At 44.5% G+C, this 24,598-nt stretch overlaps 1 protein-coding gene across 3 annotated transcripts in view; it reads right to left on the bottom strand.

The window, feature by feature from the left end:
• Positions 1-24,598, bottom strand: part of ppfia4 (PTPRF interacting protein alpha 4) — a 57,911-nt gene that overhangs the window by 12,012 nt on the left and 21,301 nt on the right. The window contains exons 1-23 of one of the 3 annotated variants that reach the window (XR_003931547.1): positions 20,032-20,161; positions 11,142-11,243; positions 10,750-10,914; positions 10,363-10,437; positions 9,792-9,863; positions 8,329-8,550; positions 7,840-7,974; positions 6,999-7,133; positions 6,765-6,848; positions 5,910-6,041; positions 5,724-5,786; positions 4,918-5,009; positions 4,704-4,833; positions 4,083-4,279; positions 2,960-3,188; positions 2,822-2,857; positions 2,597-2,718; positions 2,239-2,351; positions 2,071-2,152; positions 1,886-1,967; positions 1,536-1,736; positions 779-841; positions 372-398 (exon numbers count right to left, since the gene is read on the bottom strand). Coding sequence is in view for 1 of the 3 variants with exons in the window: in XM_030092534.1 (XP_029948394.1) it covers positions 372-398; positions 779-841; positions 1,536-1,736; positions 1,886-1,967; positions 2,071-2,152; positions 2,239-2,351; positions 2,597-2,718; positions 2,822-2,857; positions 2,960-3,188; positions 4,083-4,279; positions 4,704-4,833; positions 4,918-5,009; positions 5,724-5,786; positions 5,910-6,041; positions 6,765-6,848; positions 6,999-7,133; positions 7,840-7,974; positions 8,329-8,550; positions 9,792-9,863; positions 10,363-10,437; positions 10,750-10,914; positions 11,142-11,243 (2,559 nt within the window). In the remaining 2 variants the exon portion in view is untranslated. Of the gene's footprint in view, positions 1-371; positions 399-778; positions 842-1,535; positions 1,737-1,885; positions 1,968-2,070; positions 2,153-2,238; positions 2,352-2,596; positions 2,719-2,821; positions 2,858-2,959; positions 3,189-4,082; positions 4,280-4,703; positions 4,834-4,917; positions 5,010-5,723; positions 5,787-5,909; positions 6,042-6,764; positions 6,849-6,998; positions 7,134-7,839; positions 7,975-8,328; positions 8,551-9,777; positions 9,864-10,362; positions 10,438-10,749; positions 10,915-11,141; positions 11,244-20,031; positions 20,162-24,598 lie in introns of those variants that run through there. The other 2 variants (XM_030092534.1, XR_003931548.1) reach the window with 2 other exon arrangements.

Genomic DNA, 24,598 nt, shown 5'->3' with positions numbered 1-24,598 from the left:
TGAATTCTATATTTTTGTCACAGTAAGCATGGTATCACGCTATAGCAGGAAAATTAAAGCTTGGAAGAACAACAGCAGTGGCTTGATTCCATGTCGATATAACAGATTCAAGATCCTGAGGCACACTGGCTAATTTTCACTTTGTATCACTTTCCTGGCTCACCGGCACTCTGGGACATTCGAATAGGAAAAAAAAAGCTGATTTTAATGGAATTAGCAACACCTGTACCTCTCCTGCAACGACTCGTCAAACAAAGCTTTGATTAATCAAGCAGTAATAATTAGTTTAATCTTGAAACAACCGTCACTGATCAACAGGAAATCGAGTTTTCTCTGTGGTCAGACAGGTGTTGTCAGTTCGGCAGCCTCACCTGAGCCCAGCTGCCCTCCTCATTCTCCTGAGTGGCAGCATGTTAGAGATAACACACACCGTTAGGGAAAACAGGGCTCACCCAGTGCAAACATGACACACACACACACACGTTTCGCTTTTCTTTGCCCCGCTGTGAACCTTCTACACTCATTTAGTCAGCTCAACTTTGCATGGAGAGTTAGATGACATGACCACAGGTGACATCAGTTGCATCCCGCCAGCACACACAAAATGCTAGGAGAGGCACACAGAATGCGTCGGCGGTGGAACGAGGTGCGTTAGTCGTGGGTATTTAGAGGGGTCTCCCGGGGGAGGACATATGTGTGTCGCGGTGGGGACAGTGAGAGCGTGAGAGAGAGTGTCGGGCGGGAGTAACGGGGAGGGGAGCACCCAGATGGTACTGACCGCTTTAGTGGAGGAAGCCAGGTTCTCCATCTCTTCATGAGTCACCCACACATTTCCGGAGGACTGCTCAGAGGACGAGAACACAACCAAACACACACACACACACACACACACACACACACACACACACACAAACATAAACAAAGCATGCACACACGGACGCACAGAAACACACCCGAGGATGCGCTCGTGTAGATTTTCCAAACGTACCGACCCCCCATTCGGACGGACACACACGCACACGCACACACACACACGCACACACAAACATTGTGTTGAGTGATGCCAAGGGAGGGAGTGTATTTCAGGCAGGTAGCTTGTAGCTAAATGTGGCGCTGTGTTGTTTTCCCGCGGTAAGTCATGCATTTCTGGCAGCTGAAAGGGACGAGTTCGCCTGGTGGAAGGCGTGAACTCGGCCTCTGCCGCTGTCTGAACAGGAGAATGAAACAAGGCCATAAACTGTGAGTAGGCAACACCTACGGGTGCAGAGTGAAGGTTAAGTCAGGTGGTGGAGCAGGTTTTACAGTGTCGGGTCACGTCTGCATTTTCTCATTCGTCCGAGTAGGAGGCGTCTCAACGCAACCGAACCATTGTTTTGAAAGTGTGGGGTAATGTGTTCATGTCAACTTCTTTCACTGGGTTCATGTGCATATTTTTTAAACACCTGTCTTTGCAAAACAACAACAAAAAAAAAGGCTAAAAAATAAAGCATACACATACATGTGTGCACGGAGGCCTCTCGGTTGTATTCATTTACCGTTCTGGAGGTGAGCGGCGCCGACGGGCTGGTGAGGGAGACCATCTCCTGGATGGCCAGGCGCAGTTTGAGGCGGTGCAGAGGGTTGCTGATGCCAATCTCCCTCTGGATCTCCGTGTCCGACAGAGCCGACATGATGGCTCCACTCTTCACGTTGGCGCGACAGGCCGCCACATACCAGGCCGGCATGCCCACCCACAGCTGGCGAGAGCCATCACAACATTCAACGTCACCGCCAACGTCGCCATAAATGGTAAGATAGAAGGAGACGACCAGACTGCACGGTCAGCCTCCTGTCGGTCATGACTGTGGATTTCATTGAGTTTCTGCCTGTTAGATAAGAGGAATACCTCCAGCCAGGAGACCACCGTGGGGCCGTCCCACTGAGCAAACGGCAGGCCTCTTTTCCTGGCATCTTCCAGAAGCTCGTGTCTGAAAAGGAAGTGAAAAAGGGAACAATTAAAGAAAAGAGTCTGAGATTAAAATAATACCAGGAATCAAGAAAACATTTCAAAAGTGGATTTGTTTTGTTTACTTTTTCTTCATCCTGCGGTCCCTTTCAGCCTGTGTGCCCAGTTTTCCCAGAGTCATAGTGTCACCGATGCCCATCTCAAAGTCTGAAACACAACAGATGTGTCTTAGCAAGAGACAAAAACACTGCAAACCCCCCAGAGCAGGATGTAAAGAGCGGGCTACAGAGCACCTGTTAAGGCAGGTAGAGACTGGCCGTCCCTGCCGACAGTCTGCTCCATCCGGCCCTTCTCCTTCTTCCCAAACAGTCGGCCGATGGAGGACTTGATGCCTTTCTTTTGCTTCCTGTAATCAGATGCAGTAACGCAGTCTTACACTGAGGCTCACTGGTCTCTATTATCGTTACACAAATATGGCATCTAGTTCTCTTGCTAAAATGTCAGTCTGTTCCATATCAGTGTGAAAAATGTCACGATCAAAGAAAACAAAGCTGAACACTGAGCCTGGAGTGATGACTTTGATACAAATTGCACTATGGCAATCAGACTGTGTTGCACTGTGTGTGTGTGTGTGTATGTGCATGTGTGTACCCTCGCCCGTCCTCCAGACTGCCTGTGAACTGGGCGAAGTTGGTTTCCAGCCGTAAACTGCGGGGGGAGGAGGGGGGAGACGTTTCACACTTGATGGTGGCTTTGTCCACTTCCACCGGAGACTGAAAAAAACAAAACAAAAACACAACAGTGACATTTAGCTCACTGACAAAACAAATGTGAAATTAAAACATCAGCACAAGTTTACATATGTCTCAAACTTACTGCTACTTTTCTTCTGTGCTTTCTCAGGTCGCTTGGCTGCCAAAACAAAACAAGCCGCCACGTGTTAAATGAGACACACACATCAGGGGAGGATCAACACGCGGCGGCCGGTGGGTGCGTTTGGACAAACTCTCTGACCAGAGTCATGATGCCCAGATGGTGGCTGGCGTTGCGTCCGTGATGTTTGGGTGTGGAGTGGCCGCTGGTGGGCGGGGAGGAGGAGGACGCCAGGGACTGTGCGGTGGCGGACGTGGGGAGCGCGCGCGGTCGGAGCGTCACGTTGAGACCGTCCATGCTGCCGCTGTTCACGCGGGACTCGATCTCGTCCGAGCGCAGGTCTGCGGACTCTCGCTCTACCTGGATCATCCTGCACACACCGTCATAAAATTCCAATTTCACAAACAAATCAAATAAGAGCCCTTGAAAACTGGACAGGAAAGAATAATTTGTATTACAGATAAAGCATTGCTATGAGGGAGTCTGGCTCCTCTGCAGTATGATCAGCTGTTATGCATATCTCTTCCAGAACCATATTCTGAGGTGTCACAAGAAGACCTTGTTTACTGTAAACTGCAATAAACAGCGTCCTCTTCCAGCAGGAAACTGAACTGAGGAGCGAATGGCCTTATATATATTATGAACTCAGTAAAAAAAAGAAAAAAACCCTGGATTTAATTTCATCTCTTAAAATACCAGCCTTTAAATATAGTATATATTACATCTGTCCACCTGCTGTGTCTCCCATAGCATATAACGCCGGATTATTTCAATTTGGCTTATTTCATTTTTCTTATTGGTGAACATTCTGATATATGATAATATCAGGCTGATATTTAGATATAAACATTTCTTACATATTTGATCGTTATTCAGATCTTTACCACTGAATCAAGTCATCAAGATCAAATTGTGGTATTCAACGTCTTTGACAAATTTAAGAACCACGAGTTTGAATGAAGGCGTAAATAATGAGCTTCTTTGGTTTGAATACTTTAGACAGAAAAATGGCTCTGGTGCTGTGCCTCATTTTAAATATTGAAAAATGCAGTGAATTATATTAGATTACTAAAAAGGAAGGAAGGGAAATATTTTTCAGCTTCTTGACATTGAAAAAGACTAAAAAATAGATCTTTACAAGTCTGCAGAATGCTGAACGCTGTTTGTTGGTGCAGTGGTGTAAAAGCTCAAAGATGTCTTCATGTCCTCCTCATCTTATGAAACTCTCCAGCGATCATAACGTAATGTGAGTCTGATACGCCACCTTATCTCTTCGTTGATCGCGTCAAGCTGCTCTTGCAGCATGAGCGCGAGAGTCTGAGCGTCCGACTGGCCGCTGGGGGAGAGCAGGGCCGAGCTGACGTCGTCGTCCAGGTCCGACTCCGCCTCGATGTCGCTGCCGAGGAGGTGGCTGACGCTCCCGCGCAGTGACGGGTAGTCCTGCTCAAACACCGCACACACCTACACACACACACAACAGTTTATATACATTTCACACTTTCTTCATGCCTAAATCATACACCTAAAGAACGCCGCGCTCGGATGAGTCCCGGCTGAATGCACACGGAAAAAAAACAAGACACTTGTGGACGCATTGGAGCAGCAATGAAAAGAAATGGATGAACAGGAAACTTACATCACACAGCATGTCCATGGCAGCAGGTGAGAGAGACAGAGAAGTTAGTAGAGAATGGGAAGTTAGGCGTGAAGGCTGTCACAGCAAAGCAAACATGACCCTGGATCCAGCATTGAGAAGAAGCTGCATGTTAGGTTAGAGGAGTAGTCGAAGTGGGATCTTATAAATGATTCTGTACGTTTGCGTATTTAACTCTGTGTGTGTTTACAAGGCGGGAACTGTGGAGTGGATCTTGAACTCCGTCGGCACCTTGTTGGGGTCGTCCCGTAGCGCCGACATCCGGCCCTTCTGCGCCCGCCTGATCACAGTCGTGCTGTAGTGGCCATCTTGGCCCTCCACCACCGAGAAGCGGAGGTCGCTGGCACTGCCCAGGTGAGACCTGGGGTCACGGAGAGAGAGCAGGTTACCCTCAGAAGTGATGCCGAACGTCAGTGTGAGACGGTGTGTGGACGTGTGTGTGTACCGAGGGTGAGTTCCATCGCCGAAGGCCCCGCTGCGGCGCTTCAGGTGATCAATCTCATTTCTCAATTTATCAATCTCGCCAATGAGTCGTTCCTGGGAGAACAGAGCAGCATGAGCAACAATGGAGGAACGATGCTTGACGCATAACTTTACAACAAATAGTAAGTAAAAGTAGAACAAAATATTAAAACCATGACTGGCAGCTTTAGCTGTGTAAGTGGTTTCTAATTTGAGCTGATCGATGTACATATTTTTAAGTTTAATGCATTAAAAAGTAGCTTTAAGTAGCATGTTATTTAAATACTGTAACCAGGGGTCAATAGAATAGAACAGAACAGAAATACTCCATCGGTCCCAGGGGGAAGTTCATGTAACAGCTCCAAACAGAGACAAACAAAGATTAAATAGATTAGAAGTTAAAATGTCATTGCTTCCAACAATAGAAATTTAGAATCAAGTTGTATTTTTGGGACTCACTGTAGTGTATTCGTTGTTGGGGTATCATTCAAGTACAATTCACACCATATCATTTACTTCATTACAACCACTTAAATCACGAGTGGCCACTGAAGACATGACACCCACAACTTCAATCATTAAAACCTTGAGATCCTTTTCTTTTTGGGGAAGTTTGGTCTCCTGACAGAGAAAGTCCCTGACTTATACAGACATTTATTTACAAATGAAATCCCCAGAGTGCAATTTATACACTTTAATCTTCATATTTCAATCCTATATATTTTGTAAAGAAAAGCACTTTTGCTTGTAATTGAGTAGAACTGAATCGGTGTAACCAGTCACACTGACCCTGGTGTGGTGGAATTCTTCAAGCTGTTTCTGGCAGTTCTCAAGGTCCTGAATGAGGGAGTTCTACAGAAAATAAAATGATGAATTCGTGTTAAAACAAGTTTGAGCTCCAGCTGAAACACCTTTCTGTGTATATCTGTCTGGTGTGAAGAGTGTTTTGAGCTGGAGTGTGTGTCCGGGCCTCGCCTTGTCCTCCAGGGCAGCCATGCGCTCTTTCAGATGGAGCTGCAGTCTTTCGTTGGACTCGGTGAGCAGACGATCCACCGTGTCGGATAAACGCTTGTTGTGTTCCTCGTTCATCTTCTCCCTTTGACGAGCCTGATGAGGAGACAAGAGCCGAATGACATCCTCCAGTTCTGCCTTTGATCGCGACGCCACGCGGGTGTATTGATGCTGCTAATCAAGCATCTCTACATGGATTAAAGCCTGAAGTGTGCATTTAGCCCTCCGTCACCAGCTGCAAGATGTGTCTCTTTTTTCTTTTTTTTTTTTGGTCCAACAATGGAACTCGCAGTTAGAACGGCTTAATTACAGTCATTGACATGATGATCGAAAAGGGTTAAATGGATTTTCTTAAAAGGGAATCAATGTGCTTAATATGTGTTCTGCGGTAATTTCATTAAAGTAAATTAACACAGACACACACAAACACACATCCGCATCCTCAGACTCTTTCTACTAAATATAGTCATGCGATTGCACAGACAGAGGGAGAAATTAGTCTTGCGTGAATTATTCAGAGTCTAAAGATAGCAGCCAATCAGTCGTACAGGGGGAGGGGGGGGGAGATGTGTTGCAGCAAGACATGTGGATTTGGCTTGAATTCATGCAACAATGCACTTGGAAAATGAAGAACTCCTCGTGAATGTGTGTTTGTGTATGCGCGCGTATGCATGAGCGAGCACAGAACCAGGAGCCGAGGCGTCTGGCTAATGCGGAGCATCAGCCTCCGCACACACACAGCACAGTGAGAGGTCAGAGGAACCCTGCAGGGGTGGTGTGTGCACGCACGCACACACACATGCATACACACACACACACCCTTCCTAGTTCTTGGTTCTTCTCCTCCAGTTGTGACTCCAGCTGTCTGAGTCTTTCCTCCACGTTGCCGTGACGCTCCTCGGCCTGCAGGGGGCGACACACACATATAAGTACAACTTTAATAAAGGCTGAAGTCTCATCTTTATTTCTCTCTTTATTCATACATGTGAAACTGAGAGCTTTATATTAATGTTTGTGGATGTGACGCGTGTGCAGCGCCGCTCGGAGCGCTACCTTGGAGAGCGCCGCCACTCTCTGCGCCAGCTCGGCCTCCACCTCCGGCAGCGTCTCGGCCTTCCTCATGGTCTGAGCCAGCCTCTGCTCTGCCATCTCCAGCATCTCCTGCAGCTGGCGCACCTTCTCCTCGCTCTGTCACACACGCACGCACACACGCATTCAAATGAAGAGGAGGGACATCACTGCAATCACAGGAGAGGTGTAATCGGCGTAGTGCAGCCGGCGAGCGGCGCGGACGCGACACGTGGGTCTGCATGGAGAATGTCTCTGGTGTTTCCCTGGTGGAGCTGAACTCAGACTCACCCTGAACTGCACATGAACCTCCTGAACAAGAGGCCTACATCGCTCACTCACCCCGTCGCTCAGCGCGAAACGTCTTTCATACCTTAAATACATGTTGCACATGGCTGAGGCATCAAATATTAAAATGTTCCAGGAGGGGAAACCGATACAGGAGCGCACATAATCATGAATCTGCAACAACATGTAAGTCTCACTGCACTGACACAAATTACACATTAGTGCTTTAACACATTGAGGAAGGCCTGAACATTGGCGAGTAGTGAAAGCACAAATAAGTAATATTGGTTTAGTGCTTGAGTAAAGACACAGATGTTCATTAAGTTGTTAATGTGTTGTTTTCTAGACTCTGCAGACAAATGCAGAGGAGTTTAATGTAATCTTGGGTATCATTAACAAAACCATATTCACCATACTTCAACCATCACCAGTGACTCTGACAGACCTGTGATGGACTTCATCACTTTGAATGATAATTTTACTCTCGCGCAGTGTTATCGCTGTAGCTGCGCGGGGCTGAGGCGCTGATTTGTTTTACCTGTCGGTGCAAGGAGTCCTTGGTGGCCAGCTCGTTCTCCAGTTTATCATTGAGGTCGTGGATGTGAGTGGTCTCCCGCTGAGCCGCCAGGTAGCGCTTCTCTAATGTTGTTATCCTCTCCTCCATATCCTCCCTCTGCGGGCGCACAAACACATCGTGTCACCGGCTGTTTTCACATCTACTGTATTTGAATGCAGCATGATGAAAAACAACTCTGGATCTTATTATAAAATGACAATAATCCAAACAGTTTTTATGCAGTTTTTATGCAATAAATTCAAAAAATTTCCAAACAGTGTTTTGAAAAGTCAAATGCTTTTTCGATTGTTTTGTGTGTCTACAGGTTAAAATCACCTATACGTCCGTCAGATTTTACTGTTTTCATTTTTGGAAAGGCTGCTGACAGCAGCTCTCTATGCTTGCTCCCAGAAGCAGAGCACATCTATTTGGGCCTCATCTTTTTTTTTTTTTTTTTTTTTTTGCTGTCACCTCTCTCTGCTCCCTCTGTTGTTTGATTGACAGCTCCTCGCTGCGGCTCAGTTCTCGGCGTGCGTTCGCCAGCTCGGCCTCGAGCTCTGCCACGCGGGCGTTAAGAGTGGCGGAGTGCTCGCGATTCTGAGCCAGCTCCTTATTGGTCCGATCCAGCAGCTCCTGAAGCTCAGACACCCGGCCACTGTCGTCATGGGCGTCTATTGAGCCGTTCGGTAATCTCTGTATAATGGAAATACAGAATTAACAGATATATATTCACATGTAGATAATCTCACATGAAATGTGTCTTTGGAGGAGTCGTAAATGCAGAGCCTTTTGGTGGAGGGTATGGGAAGTTGTGAAACAGAGGAAGTTGTTGGGTGACCTAGTTGTAAAAGTGTTGATTTTTATGCATGTGGGGGATGGGTTCGTGGGAGGTCAGGCTGCCATGTTTTTGTTTTGATGTTGTTTCTCTTCGCAGCTCAAAGTGCAGCTAAATTCAAGGCCTTAATTAAGCAAACCTGCAGGGACGCGTATACAGACAGGCAACACACTGGACAGCAAAACCTCGCAGGAAGCCTTGAGGGAGGACCTGAGCAAATGAATAAGTTGGCGAAACGCGGAGACTCAAGGTTAAATGTTAAGGTTAAATGTTGGGAATTATTATTATTATTATTGTGAGGAGGCTCTGACGAACACCATGCTTCTGTTCATCATACTGTATTGTTTTAAAGTAACCTGGGAATGGAGTTATCTGATTTGGAAGCAGTGACTTGCAGCAGCTCCCTCCGAAGTTCAATTCCCCTTTCATCGCCTTTTCAAAGTGAGTTATTGATTTTTAAAGTTAAGGTGTCGCTTTCATAGAGAGAAACAATAACATTGTTTTGTTTCGCCACCTCTACCGCCACAGAAATAGGTGCAACAACAAAAGGATTTTGCTCTGTTTCTTGGCAGCTCTCCTCGGCAGACTCCGCTGTTATATGTGACGAGGCTGATCGGATTTATTTTTGATTTTATAGCTGTAGTTGTCAAAAAAATGCACAGTGAGTGCTTCTGCTCCCCTTTTTTCCAAAATAGCTTCAGCCTCCAAAATCGGGCATCTCTTCAGTAATGCCGCGTGTTCCTGACGGCGTTGAGACGCTCCCGTGTGTCGCACGCTGCTGAATCCCGGCCCCGGGCCCGGGCTCGGAGGTTTTGGTATTCTGGAAGCGGTCACACGCTCCACGTGTGTTTGTTTCACGGCTGGCCTCAAACCACACAGAACAGCCGTCCAACAGAGCGGCACTAATGCTTTTCCACTATCGGAGGATTCATGCTCCATTCATGTTATCTGTGTATGTTTTGGGGGGAGGTGAGTCGATGATGTTCAGGATAAAGATGGAGGAAAGATACGGAAGTAAGCCAGAAGCCAAACAGAGACAATACGATGGCGACATAAAACAAAACACAGAGCAGAAAAACAATCACACAGTCAGGAAGACCTTCCATGTAGGCTTGGATCCATCTGTTCGCTCCAGTGAGTCACCGTCCTTCCTCTGTCTCACCATGTTCAACTGCAATGCAGATTAAAAAAGAAAACAACATCTCACACGTCTGCTTCTGTTTCGCCTCCTTCAGTCAATACGAGAACAAAATGCCGCCTCCTAAAGGGAAGCAGGGCTCTGAGGCTGCCAGCACGCTTCACACAACAAGTCTGTCATATTTTACATATCTGCGAATACGAGTTCTCGTCAGGATGGAGAGAGCAGCGGCGGTGCGCTCCAGCGGAAGTCAAAACTCCTCTCTGATCGCTGCTTCTTAAACTTTGATTCACAGATTATATCACCTGCCGCTTTGACTCAACCTGCTTCAAATATTTCACACAAAAATAACTTTAGACCCGAGTCTTTGATGACATTTTGAGGAGCGACGTGAGGAGCCGGAGCCTCCCACCCAGCGTGACGCACGTAATGAATATCAGATCAAACCTGTCGGCCTCCGCTGATGTCTGCTGGAGACACAGCCAGACATTTCGCTTAACGGCGCATGCATACACACTCACACACACCTCACCTCTTGTGTGGTGGAGGATAGTTGTCCCTCCAGGGTGGCCACTCTCTCCAGAGCCACTCGGAGCCTCTCACGCACCTGATAAACACAGCAAGCGGTAAGTACTTGTTTGCAGTGGCACGAGGCCTTCAGGCGTCAAAATGAGCCACCGGACACACAGGTGAGCTGCCGCGGTGCGCGGCCGCCACTCAGGGTCAACCGCGGTGGCCTGTCAGCTGTTCTGTACCCAGCACATCGCTTTAGATCCGTCTAACTAATGTGAGATTTGCCTGGTTATAGAAACATTCTGCAAATATTAAATTCAAAATTCCACGGAGTTAGAAAATCAGCTAATGCAAGTGTGGGTGTGTGTGTGTGTTTCTCTGCGTGTGTGTGTGTGTGTGAGTCCACCTTTTCATCCAGAGCTTTGTGGTGTTCAAACAGCGACTTCAGAGCTTTGAGGACCTCCACCTCGCTGGAGACTCCAGATGGCGGCGGCGCCTGTCTCTTCACAACTGTCATCCTCAGACTGCGTTCGTGACGAGACACCAGGCACTCCAGGTGCTCCAGCAGCAACTACAGTGCACAGCACACACACATACACACACACGCGCATGAGGGGGTGACATTAAGATGATGTAAATTCTTAAGATTAATCAAAATAAGCCATAGTTGGATCTTTAGCCTAAAACAGGTCTTAACATCAAAGTGTATTGATTTCCTTAATGGGGACCTCCACACACACACACACACACACACACACACACACACACACACAGAGTCATGCACACACACACACATACCCGGGTGTTGTTCCTTTCAGCTTTCAGCTCAGATATTTCTTCCTCTTTCTCCAGCAGCTGCTCCCGGCATATGTTCAGCTCCTTCGTCAGCGTGGCAAACTCCTACACACACACACACACAGACACACACACACACACACACACACAGGTTAAAACTGAATCACTGAACAACATCCCGGGCACAACTTCTGCTAAAGTGAGTGCGAACGCAGCTTCACGGTGGAAGCACGTGCGGGTGTGACCAACCGATTTGGTGGCCAGAAGCACAGACACACACACACACTCCTGGCACCGAGCGGCGCGGGATGAGTGCACGGTCTGTACCTGTGTGAGGAATACTTTATCAGCGGGTGACATTAGGGCAAGCTTAAATAATGGGCCAGCCCGGGCCGGCTTCCTGAGGGGGGGGGAAACAGTTGCTGTGTGAGAGGAGCTGTCTGGCGAGTGTTTTCTGTTCGCCTGTGATAAGAGGTGGTCCGAGAGCTGGGAACTTCTATGACAAAGTAGAGACCGGAAAGGGCAGAGCGCTATCTGATCTGAATAAACACAGTGTGAGCCCTCTGCCTCCCTCAGGGGCCACCTATGAGCAACATTTTTTTGTCTCCAGTGTGTTCCAAACCAGGTACTCACAGTGAAAACACGGGTTGGGAACCCTGCTCACATCGTCTGACATTGCTCTGCAATCCTGAGTTGGATGAAGCGGTGGAGAAGACGGATGAATGGACATTCCCGTACTTTGTCTTCCAGCAGGGTTTTATATACTGCTCATTGATTTATAAAGGAGAATCGTTACATTGCTGCACTTATACGGCACATCGATACTCCTTAATCTTCCTTCAACCACAGCTGCCAGTGACGATATCAGCCCTTTGACAGCGAATCTCCTCTTATAAATTCTGATCTGTGTCGGAAAAGTGTCTCTTGTGCGCCATTTGTCTTATTGATGTTCATCGAAACGCAGCTCGGTTGCGACAGAAGTCCGCGAAGCTTTTAAGCACTCACAGCCCTCCAGATGTCCTTCAGAGTCCCGAAGCTCGGTGAGGAGGGGACTTCAAGTTTGCCCTCAATGGGATTTTTTTTTTGTCCGATGAGGATCCACTCAGTCCGACAGTGTTCATGCATTCAGCCATTTTCTAGATTCACAGACTCATTTGAAATATAAAACTCCTCTATATTATCCTTTGGCAACAATGACCACATAGAATAGGCCTTTAAGCACCATAGAGAAAAGAATCATGTTAATCAGTATCAGTCTTATTGTTCAGTTTTTATCAGAAGAGGAAATTGACATAATTTCTGAAATTTTTCCATGATATATGGAAGTCAGTCAGTGAAAGAAAATGACAGAACTTTCATCCAACAATTTTTTTTCATTTCATTTATTTATTTCTCCAAAACTTGAAGTTTAGGAGAAATAAATGATTTGAATTTGGTATCGATTCACCTTTCCTTTTTGCGCATTATCTTTTAAATTCCTATGAACAACCATAAATCTAATGGATATTTCATTCTCTTTATGAGCTGTAAATAAATGGCTCCATTACCTTTAACAGTTTGGGAGGAAGTCTCAGAGGGTCAACAGCCCCTTTCTGCCGTGTGTTTGGTTTTTACGCGATATTAACTCCATCAACAGTTCGCCAGACAATTATTCACTCTGACACAAACTCGTCTTTTATAACTGAGCTCTTCTGGACAACAAACCAGTTTAATTCTGGATTCTCTCTTTTTTTGACACGTCGTGGGATATTTTTCCCTTGTGAAAAAAACAAACTCTCCAGTAGCATTTATCTGTTCATTTATTTTGGTACATTTTTAATGAGTTAGTTTGCAATCTGACTGAGAGAGACTTCCTGGAGAAAATTCACAACCGAGTCAAGAGTGGGAGTGAAGCAATGTGGCGATTTCCATCCATCTTCCGTACGGCTTCATCCTGTGCGGGGTCGCAGGGCGCTTGAGCCAACGTGGCCAGTTTACAAAATGATGTATGTATGTGCTCAAAAGACTGATTAAAATAAAATGCATGCAGATTAAAATGAGTTTATTCTTTCTTTGGAACGCCGAGCAGCCATAAAGTTACCCGTCTGGACAACTGTTGAAGAGTTTGACGTGACATGGACTAGACAGCCTAATGAGGTACATGTTTTTCACAGACTGACAACATCTCAGATGTGCAAAAACTCTGACACAGATGTTTTCATCTGCTCTGCAAATATAAAGTCTCTTGACCTTGTCCTCAGATAAATCATGTCCGCACACAAATCTCGTCACATCAGTGGGAAAAAAAATGTTATGATCTCTCTACTTTTGGAAACTTAGGGGGAATTTGACTCTATCTTGCTGTTCAATTCAGCTGTTAGATGGTTTTTATTAGTTTTATAGCCTTAAATCTAATCTTTCCTTTGTGGTTTTCAGTTTTTCTCCACCATTCATCATTGTACACACATGATGAGAAAAAAAACAGTATTGCTATTACAATTTATAACAAAATACGCACGCACGCACGCACACACACACACACACACACACACACACACACACACACACACACACACACACACACACACACACACTCTGAGCTAGTGCTGGTGGCTGATTTGTAATATTTTCTTTTGATCACACTGGAGCAAAGATTAGGTGGCTGTTTGTTTACTGAAGTCTGTAGATTTGTGTGTGCGTGTGTGGGTGTCCGTGCATTACTTTTGCTGAGTGTGTGTGTGTGTGTGTATGTGTGCATGTTGTTTGAACGTCTCTTGGTGCTTTGCTGGCATTTCCTGTAAGCTTGGCTTTAGTCCAATCCAATACCCAGAGGCTTATGCTCTCTCTGCTTGTTTCACACATGCAAATACGTATGGATGCTCACACACACACACACACACACACACACACACACACACACCACCTCCGTGCAGCTATGACACTGCACTCTTACGTCACATTCTTAACTAACGATTCAAACACTGCTTCTGACCAAAAGCCTGTTTTCTCATAGGAGAAACTGTGAGCAGTCCAAATTCTAAAATCTAAACTGCAGCAACATGACAGCATCATGTAAATAAAAAAAAAAAAAAAATTTGACGGCGAAACGGCTCCATCTGCCTCAGGCAGCACAGCAGGGGCGACCAGAGCACACGGTTTGAGGACAGTGGAGGTGAAACATCTTCTCGCCTTGTTTCTCACGTCCTCCTGTTGATTGTCCAACTGTTGGTGAACTACTGGTGGACCGTAGTGTTCAGGCTGAAACATGCCAGGCATTCATAGGTCAAGTCTATAATTGTGCCGCATATGATGGGGTGATTCTGAACTATGGCATTCGTCATGATGATACACAGGCTGACCATCTCTAAACTCACCTCGGTTGATTATTGTTTAAGGTGCTTTAATAAAATAGCTTTATGTAAAACGCCCATTAAAAGGACTCAGCTGGTTTTGAGTGGAAATTACTTTTCATGTGTAACAAATGAGCCTGTGTAACAAACAACATGTGTTGAAAGTACATGTCCTGAGGCACGTTAACAACCAATGTCACACACCACCACGTGCATATGGTACGATAACGTGGATGTGGAGAGACTCATAAAACTTTAACCTGCACTGATTTTACATGTAAACAGTGAGCAAATTTTCATATTATATACAAGCTGCATGTGAATATTATACTACAAATCATCTATATGACACAATACGCAAAAGCATCATCTTCTTCAATGTGAATATAAATATAAACTATAAATTACAGTGTTGTTCACATTACCATACAGCTTAACAACAAACCAAAAAAATCAACACGTGATCATATCAATTGAGACATCGTGAAAGATAATAAAATCCCTGAAATCATGAAGGTAAAATGAAATCAATAAACTTCCAACACATGAAAGAATGTTTTGATCTGCTTTGTCTTCAAACTGCGTCTGTGCTCTATGAAGAGCGGAGCACGTTCCAAATCAGTGCATCACAACGGAAAACGAAGCATCAACACACCTCGGCCTGCTGACTTAAACCACAACATTCACAGAACGCCAATCACACAAATACAAAATATAAATGAATGAATGAATGAATGAATGAATGGACAGCAACTGGCTGAAGAGGGGGAAAAGAAGGAGAGACTGTAAGGAAAGGGGAAAATGGGTCAGCTTGTACATTTGACTTTCTCTTATTCCACCGGGGTGCGCCGACAGAAGCTCAGCCTAAATCCACCAACAGATGTCAGAGCTCTCTGTCTTTTTCAATCACGGCAAAAAGGCTCAACAGGCCACCTCTTGTGTTCTTTAGTTCATCTCTTCATCCCTTCATCCTCCTGCATGTCCCGCATGCTGCCAGGCTCCAAAAAAAAACCAAACAAAAAAAAACAACAAAACAGATACACAAAGGGCAGAAAAAACAAGAAGTGTCGAACAAAAACCGATACAAAATGGGAGTGTTACAACTTGGAGTGTTATAAAACAAAAAAGGGAAGTGTCATATGGAAAATATATCTAACTAATGAGTTAACTACTCACACACACCTCACAAAAAAAACAAAAAAAAAAAACTACTTTTTCAACTACTTGCAAAAGTCAGTTAGTGATGTGGTTCATTGACAACAAGCTCAGCATCTGTGTGAGAGTGCATCACACAGAGAAGGAGAAGAAGAAGAAGAAGAAGAAGATGCCGTCCTGAATGTGTGGAGCAACGCTGCTGCTGCCTCCAACCACACTGAGAGAGAGCAAGTGGTTACCAAACAGCGCTGAGCCCAGACATTGTAAAGGGATTTCTCCCCTTCCCTTCTTTAAGCAGTTTGGGATTAAAGGATGAAAAAAAATGCTGCGTATGTGTGTGTGTGTGTGTGTGTGTGTGTGTGTGTGTATGCGTGTGTGTGTAGAGAAAAACGAGAGATTGGAGTGCAGACGGATTAAAAAAAGCTAAAATTGTACATTCAGTCACTCTCAGTCACACGTACACATGGAAACTAAATCCACAAAACATAGAAGGTTCATTGTGAATTTGGTTGTCTTTTTGTATAACGTGTATAAAGTCAGAACTAGGGAAACTTAACCTCCGGTGAACCCTTTTTTTAATTACTCATTAATTCACTCACTGTCACCTTCACAACAAAGACGGAAGCAGCACTCAATCACATATATCCAGTAAACTGAGGCTTTACAGCGTTACAAACGCACAAGCATTGCATTGACAGATTTTTGTGAAAATACTTGTGATTATGGTAAATAGCTTCCCATCACACTTTGTGGATGATTGCATCAGTTTGTATGCTGTTGAGAAGAGTGCTAGTAATAAAATATGCATCTGTAATAATTATGTGACCCACAAACAGAAGCACTGTAATAATCCATAAAGCATCAAGTCATAATAATACTGACCTTGAGAAGACTTCCTTATTACAGTAAGCAATTTACAAAATAAGAAGGACATTGGAGACTTATTCCATTGTTTTTGCTAAATTTCACATGAGTAATTTTGTTTCAATACATAGGGGCTGCGTAGTGATGAAGAGAGGGGTATTTTCACCTTATAGCGAGGTCATGGGCTTGTGTCTGGGAATGACCTTTCTGTATGGAGTTTCCATATTTTCCCTTGGCCTGTGTGGGTTTCCTTTCAGTACTTGACTCCATTTTACACCCATAATTTTATAAACATGCAGTTGAGCAAAGCATTTGAAAAATATCAAACAGCCAGTAATGTCTGTCACTGTTGCAGTGTAAGTAAAACTCTATGACTCTGATCTCGCCCCTATGAGACCCTGTGCAGGATTAAACTGTATCAGGGATGGGTGGATGGCTTCTTGACTCAGCGGCTGTGGTTTTGTCCCTCTTTCAACGAGCTGTGACACTTTGTCTACATCAACTCTCAGAGAGTTTCACTCCCAGCAACTTCTAGGGGAAATTGGAAACTAGTAACAGAAATAGTGACCTACAAGAGACAGTGAGAAAAGTTCAGAGTTGCCAATTACCACACTCTATTTGGTAGAGAAAATTGGTATCCAGAAATGATATTTTAAAACTGAGAAAATAGTCTAACTATAGAGACCGGACTGAAGGCAAAGCAAATACAAACGGATGTGTGTCAGTATTCTGCAGTGCCTCTGTGAGCATCAGCCAGTGGCAGGAGAGGGAAGGAGGAAAATATGTGACTCTACAAGCAAGGAAGGGGAGTGAAACTGTAAACATGGCTATTAACTCGTTCACACATCATATGATTCACGAGACACGGTTGTTGTGTATGTGTGAAATAATTTATGCGAATCAGACGATGCCTACATGCAGGAAGGGAGCCAAGGCGGAATAAGAGTTTGTGGGTTTTTCAGCAATTGCATTCATTTTACAAACAAATGGAACATAAAATGGCTTCTTCATGACTTAGAATACCTTATTAAGTACTAAGTCCTCATTAAAACCAAATTAGAAAGTTGATTTTTCAAAGAAACATTTGAAGAAGTATATAAACAGCATGGACTTCCTTTCTTTCCTCATAAACTGAACCAACTGAACTGTCCTGTTGACGTAAAGCCTTAGGCTGCCATGACGAGGTGGGCCTCATGCTCAGCACCTGAGACACTGCATGTAACGACTAAACTACTTTCACTTGAGAAAGCCAAGCGGCCATAAATTAACACTGATGTAAATCTCTGTAATTCACTAAAGAGTGCCACAGCAGAGACGAATGCAGAGTCCTGGACTGGAGAATAAGTGAGTCCCGGGGGAGATTCAGATATCAGATTTGTAACTCTTCACCACTGCAGAGAAAGACAGAGAGAGAGACACACACACACACACACATACCAGGCTGCCCTTCAACAACTCTTAATCAACACACACACTCAGACGAGAACTGTGACACACACCACCACAACACTTTGCCGGGGTGTTGGGCCTAAGAAAGCAGTGAGTAATCTGTTGCCATGACATTGCCCCTTCACACTGCTGCAGATGCTATGGCAACCGCTCGATGGGAAAGTGTTTTAGCGACAGAGAAACTTTGCATTTCATCAGAGAAGTGCAGATGTACTTTCTTGCACATTAATTTTCCCAGAATCGGATAACTGGCATCATCTGAGCATTGCGATACAGCTTTCAGTTGCCACACCTGCAAATCTTACGGCTTTGTATAAGATTTGCTATGGTTACCATCCGTTTTTTCTTTCTTTTTGAGGGGGATTTCTTTAAAAAAAAAAGCAAGTAACATGGCAGGAGCTAACCAGAAAGATGGACGCTGACACAGGGTTTACTTAAACACATAGCAGACACACAAGCACACGTATGCATGCACATAAGGAGTGGGAGTAAAAGCCTGCGGCAGGCAGCACAATCAGGGGCCCAGATAATCACATCCACACACTGAGAAATGAAAGGAGAAGGAGACACAGGTGTGTGACAGGAGAGGATCAGACAGAAGCTGCGAAGAGAAGCACTGAGACCAGGGAAGGTGAAGTTCACAGGAAAAAAAAAAAAAAAAAAAAAAAATTGAAAGACACCAGTGCCCAAAAAAAGCCAACACAGGGGAATTAAGAAGACATGAGACAAGAACACCAGATCAATAGAATCAAGGTACACTGGGAACAAAGTGCAAATCAGACTTGGCACACAGACAGGCTTAGAAAACAGTAAAACAAACCGCACAAGTCCAAACACCAAGGCCAGGGTAAAAACATTAGTTTTTTCTCTCTGATCAAGGCAGTAAGAAGTCAGAAATGTGTGATCCAGCCGGGGTGAAGCACTTTAGGGATGATGGCAAAGAGCAGCCTGAAAGTTGTGGACCCTTCTCAAACACTGATAACAAAACAGCAAATGTGTTCAGTCTAAATACAGCGCAGTAATCCCCACTTTGTGCACCTTGAAAAAAATGGGTTTCTTTGGTAAATACAAAGCAAAATCAGCTCCGAAAGAGTTTGAACCACCAAATAAAACGTTACAGGAACAAATATGTATGTTGAAATATTTGTAATGTTTGTAATTTGACTCCAGCATCTTTATCTAAATGTGTGATGAGCATCTTGTTCACTCGAGTATTTATGATAATGATAATCTTGATCCTGAACTTTCTCTTTGAAGGGGTCACTGAAACAACCTATAAAATCCAATACTGTGACAGAAAATGAGAAAAACATAATAGGCTCCAGTTTAAAAAACTAATTATTATACATAATGTGCAAATAGGACAAGTTATTTTGCATAATAAGGTGCAGCTCATAAATCTGTCTGTTTTTTTGGAGGATCTCCTCTCTGTGGTTCTGCATTAAACAGGTGTCAAACCATGGCAGGTTTTTCAACTTCCACTCCTCCTCGTTGCCCACCGAAGGCCAGAGCCCAGAATAGCATCCATTCATGCATCCCAGTTTTCTTCATCAAAGCAAAACAAAAGGAAGGGGACGAAGTAAGAGAGGAAGGATGAGAGGGGAATACTTCCTCTGCTTGGTTGAACGGAGAAGCACAAAGAGTTTTTGTTGCGCATCAGCAGAGTCTGTCGCGCGCACGTTGTAATAAGCGTACGCTAAGTCGAGCATGCAGCAGTCGCAGAATGAGGGAGGATTCCCAATCAGCGCCCAGCTGATACAGATCCCTCTCATGTCTTAAAATAAGGGAAGGTAAACATGCAGCTAGCTGGTTCTGGGAGTCACTGAACGGGAGCTGACAAACTTCGATGTGGGCAGCCTGCACTAACTGAGACACGTTAATCATCCGCTGCAACTTGATTGAGGCCGAGCGGCGAAAAGGAGGGAGGAGGCAGGAAGAGGTGGGGAGGAGGCCATATCTCAGTCCGAGAAAAGAGTCATCAGCACTGAAATCAATACTCAGGCAAGGACACGTGGACGCCGCAGAGAGAGCAATCTGAGCCGAACACAATCCTTCACCGGCAACATCCACACGCTGTCCGGCTGCCGAGTCCCTACCTGGTACATGTAGGTGTTAAAGTGGGTCCCATTCTGAAGGTGGATCTTGACTGTTGGGTTCATGGTGAACGCTTAACATATCAGATCCCTCACATGGACGACCCATGAAAAAAAAAGAAAGAGGTAGAGGACGAGGCTGAGAGGAGGCAGGTGGGGAAGAGGAGAGAGGATTCCTCAGCGTCCGGGTTGACGGCAGGAGCAGCAGGGCGAGAGGAGACGCCTGCGCTGCTCCCGAGGCAGCCTGCTCAGACTACAGGCTGCGGCGAGAGACGGCGGGGTGAGGAAGGGTGAGGAGAGAGAGCGAGGGGGGAAGAGAGAGATGGCCAAAACAGGGACGAGCAGAAAAAAAGGAGAGAGACAAAGTGAAGGAGATGTATTGTTTTGATCAGAGAGACAGACAATAATGATGAGGATGGAGGCAGGAAGTGACAGGGCTGCTTAGTGATTGACTGATTGGAGATTAAAGACGCTGACTTCAGATAGAGACCTGGGGGCTCGGACCACCTGTTCTTGGTTACTGATTCACACACACACACACACACACATATGCACGCTCGTGCACACACATTAAATATGCGGCTATTGGTTCAGGCAGAGTTTTTAAGTCACATTTGGTTCTAATGGCGAGAATTAGCATGAAATGAGACGCTCTATTTCCTCCTAATAAAAACTCCAGTCACTGCTTACTCAACACAAATTCAAGAGACCCATTTTCCTGCAGCATGACATTGTGCGTGCTGATTCTTTCTATTTATAATCTGCTTCTTCCCTCCTCTCTCGGCAGGATTTCACAGTGCGTGCACTTGGCGAGTGTCTGAAACCCCTTCTGGTCCGGACATATAGTGAAGACTATAGAATGCGTTTAATCATCACAATGTTAGCTTGTCATTGTCAGCAAACAATGCATTTGATTTGATTCATTTTTGTTAAACAGTGACTGCTTATTTCAGGGAATGGTAAGATTTAAGCAGTTCTGTGCAATTTCTGAAAATATTATGCTTGAATAGTTACGTCTGACTTCATAAAAGGGTAGTGGAGTTACTTTACTAGCTACCAAAACAAAATATTAACTAGTAAAACAGAAAAGTGTCTCATTCATCTCTCTTACTGAGTCGACATACATTCGTGACATATCAGCAGAGCTGTCAGCACTTTGTGGGTCAGTTTGACGACTGACTCACTCATTACGTTCAACTGAAGCTACATCAGTTCGCCGCAACTCAAACGATGGCGCGCATGCTATTTTGGTTTGTTTGCGCTAATCGCTCATTAATAATGCATCTTGAGCCCCCGAGCACGTCACTGCGTACGCTCCTGCAAGGGGGACACTCACACACACACACTTGATACAGGCTTCATCGTCATGCTTATTCCAGATTAATGAACCGATCATGACAAGGAGAAGCAGCAAGGAAACAGATGAGATAAACTACCGACATGAAGGCGGCTTTTTTCAAAGTGAGTTAATGTTCAGGATGAAGCTAACAGCTGCCTCAGGAAGCAGACCAGAGAGAGACAGCAGCTCTGAAAGGGTTTTCATGACAGCTCACACGCTGCGCACAAACGCTAAGAAATGGTTTCGACCGACAAAATAAATTACAGATTAAATTACGACTCCAACTGGAACGGTGTAAAACTATCAGGTTGTTCCAGTAACTCTTTAAAAAGTCTTTAAAGGGGCCGTCTAAAACACTGCAGTGAGAGTACTGACAGGAAACAGCAGAAGAGATCACACCTCTCCCATACTGGCGACTCTTCATTGGTTTCCTATAAAATCCAGAATAGAATTCAGGATTAGTCTTTTTACACATTCTCTTAGCAAACAAGCTGCATGACATCTTAAAGAGCTGTTTGTACAATATTTTCCCATCAGAACATTTTCAGAGTGCTGCTTACAAGAAGTTCCTAGAGTTTCAAAAAGAAGTAGAACTTTTCCTCGTAGGCTCCTCTGTTGTGGTTTCAGCTCTCAGGTCAGGCTGGAAAAAGTTATTTTCAATCAAACTTTACAGTTTGGGCTGACTCAGGTTTGGACTGCTGGGAGGCCTTCTTTAATCCGCCCAGCTTCTCTTCTTTTGTCCATACATTCATTACATGTCGGTAGCGTCCTGTACTGTTCCCTCCTTAGGTTTACGCTCTTCCCCAAGTTTTCTCTCACTTTCTGAAACTTTCTACAGGATTTGACAGTTGAACTGGAGGTTTTTGATCTGTGTCTACTGCCCCTATCGACTCTGCAGTGTGTAGATAGTAGTATAGTTTCTAAGCACCATGAAATAAAGCCGATTTCGAGTAAACTGAAATTATTTTCCTATTCCAAATTTCTTGCGTCCATCCCTTAGTGGACCGACCTTTTCTCTGGATCTACAGTCTGTGTGAAATATATATTTAAAAAGGGTTTCAGCATTATAACCAATGGGAGTTGCTGAGCATGAAAGGAGAAAAAGCTAAGGAAAATAGCTCCTTTCTACAGGTTGACTTGCTCGCACCTGGTTGTCAAGGAAACAGGAGAGAAAGAGTGAGCAGATGAGTCAGAGAGAGAGCCGGGCCTCCACACATCAAAACATCCTTTAGCGACTGTAGTGGCTTCCACTGCTGACTGACAGAGGCTCACTGCAGGCTTGGGCCTCAGAGTCTTTCTGAATAGCCAAACACACTGGCCAGTGGTGGCTGAGAGAGTGGAGACACAGAGCCCCCTACTGGCAGCGAGGGGTACTGACAACAGCTGGTATTTAAACCAAGTCGTGTTAAAACTTTTTAAACAGCAGATACCTGAGCAGGACACTGTGAGGCAGCCAGAGGGTCATACTATAAAGCAGTATTCGGGCACACACACACACACACACACACACACTATGAGGCTCTCAATTCAGAAGGAAAAGAAGCAGGAAGTCAAGAGCAAGAAGAAAACTCAGACAAGCTGAAACTTCACGTCATGGTGGGAACCAGAACTTGGGATTTACTGACAGAGATGGGAGGACAAACTCAGCACACACACACACACACACACACACACACACACACACACACACACACACACACACACACACACACACACACGCACACATCAGTGGAACAGGGAAAGACACAAGAAACCTGACACATTTAAGAAGTATTTTCTGCAGCAGAATTCACAGAAGTGGGAACCCTCTACGTTTTCTTTTTTGCTATCTGACAACCTCCTACAGTTTCGTCTCTTTCTCTCCGTCTGGCTCAGTCTCCCTCCCCTCGCTGCTGCCTAACTGCTCCTGATTGCTTCTTTCACACTCTATCCACTCCCGCTCATTCATTCTTGCTCTCATCCTTCTTCTTCCTATCTTTTGCTCCTCTTCTCGCTTCCTCTCTGTCTCCCTTGTTCTTTTTTTCTCCCCCAAGTGTCGCTAATCCCAGCTGAACCTTCCTTCGACAGACAGCAGCCATTTTGCACCTTGACAGTAACAGAGCAGAGAGCACCGCCACATCCACAACACCAAGTATGAAGATATACACAAATACACACACAGCTAGTAAATATAGTTTAACATTAGTGCAGTGCAACAGCTGCCAAATGAGTTTAAAAAGTCTAACAAATAAATATCAACCGGAGACACTCAATAGGACTGTGAACAAATTAAACTAAGTTTTCACATTAAATTCCTGCAATAAGATGGTTTGATAATGGCCTACATGTTATTATGTGAAAATGAGCCACTAAATGTAAAATACAAAGCACATATTTTCATTTTTTAAAAAGAGATAAGAAGATTACATGACTTTTATGGACTTTATGAGACAAACTTTAAGCTGTAGGAAGGTGCAAGTAACCAGATTTGATATGAATACTGAGAACTTTGGATTTTTTTTGGAGTGAGGGTTTGCTGCCTCCTCTGCTGGCAGCAGCTCATTATTTCCTGAACGTCTAAGACTGGTATTGATGTAACACTACGCAAGACAGTAAACCATGTTTCCTCAAAAATCCAACCCAATCACATGAAATAACATATTATCACCTGGATCGAATTAGAAACACAGAGGCCACATCCATCTGCATCAAACGTCATCGACCTGATGAGTCAATCTCGTCTCCTGGAAACTACACTTGCTCAACAATTTTACTATAATAGCTGTTTTCATTAAGGGAAATTACATGTGTTATTGACACAAAAGAATACTTGCATGACCATTTCTTCTAACTGATCATGTTGGTAAAAGCATTATTTTCCTGACAAAATATCAAATATGGACAAAGAAGCGAACAAAAGATAGCTTCAACTTTTAAAAACGTGTTTTTATGATCATCTTTATGGGCTGGCAGGGCCGTGATGTGGCTCATATAAGCATATTTCAAAGTGTTTTTCTCCGTAACAACTTAAAACTATAGCCCTCAATCTAGTCAATATTTTAATTTTCAGTTCCAAAAAAACAACAAATCAAAATGACTTAAAATGTTTAATTTATGATTAATAAATCCATAATATATGGAAGTTTCATTAGTTGAATTGAATTATGAGGGAAAAATACTTTTGCATTGTATTTAAATCTGCTTGGAGTTTCAGTCTTTACAACTGCAACATGAGTCCTTTGTTCTCCCAAC

The sequence above is a fragment of the Salarias fasciatus genome, chromosome 5 (genome assembly GCF_902148845.1).
Source record: "Salarias fasciatus chromosome 5, fSalaFa1.1, whole genome shotgun sequence".
In the NCBI taxonomy this organism is placed as follows: Eukaryota; Metazoa; Chordata; class Actinopteri; order Blenniiformes; family Blenniidae; genus Salarias; species Salarias fasciatus.
This window is presented reverse-complemented; position numbering and strand designations above follow the sequence as displayed.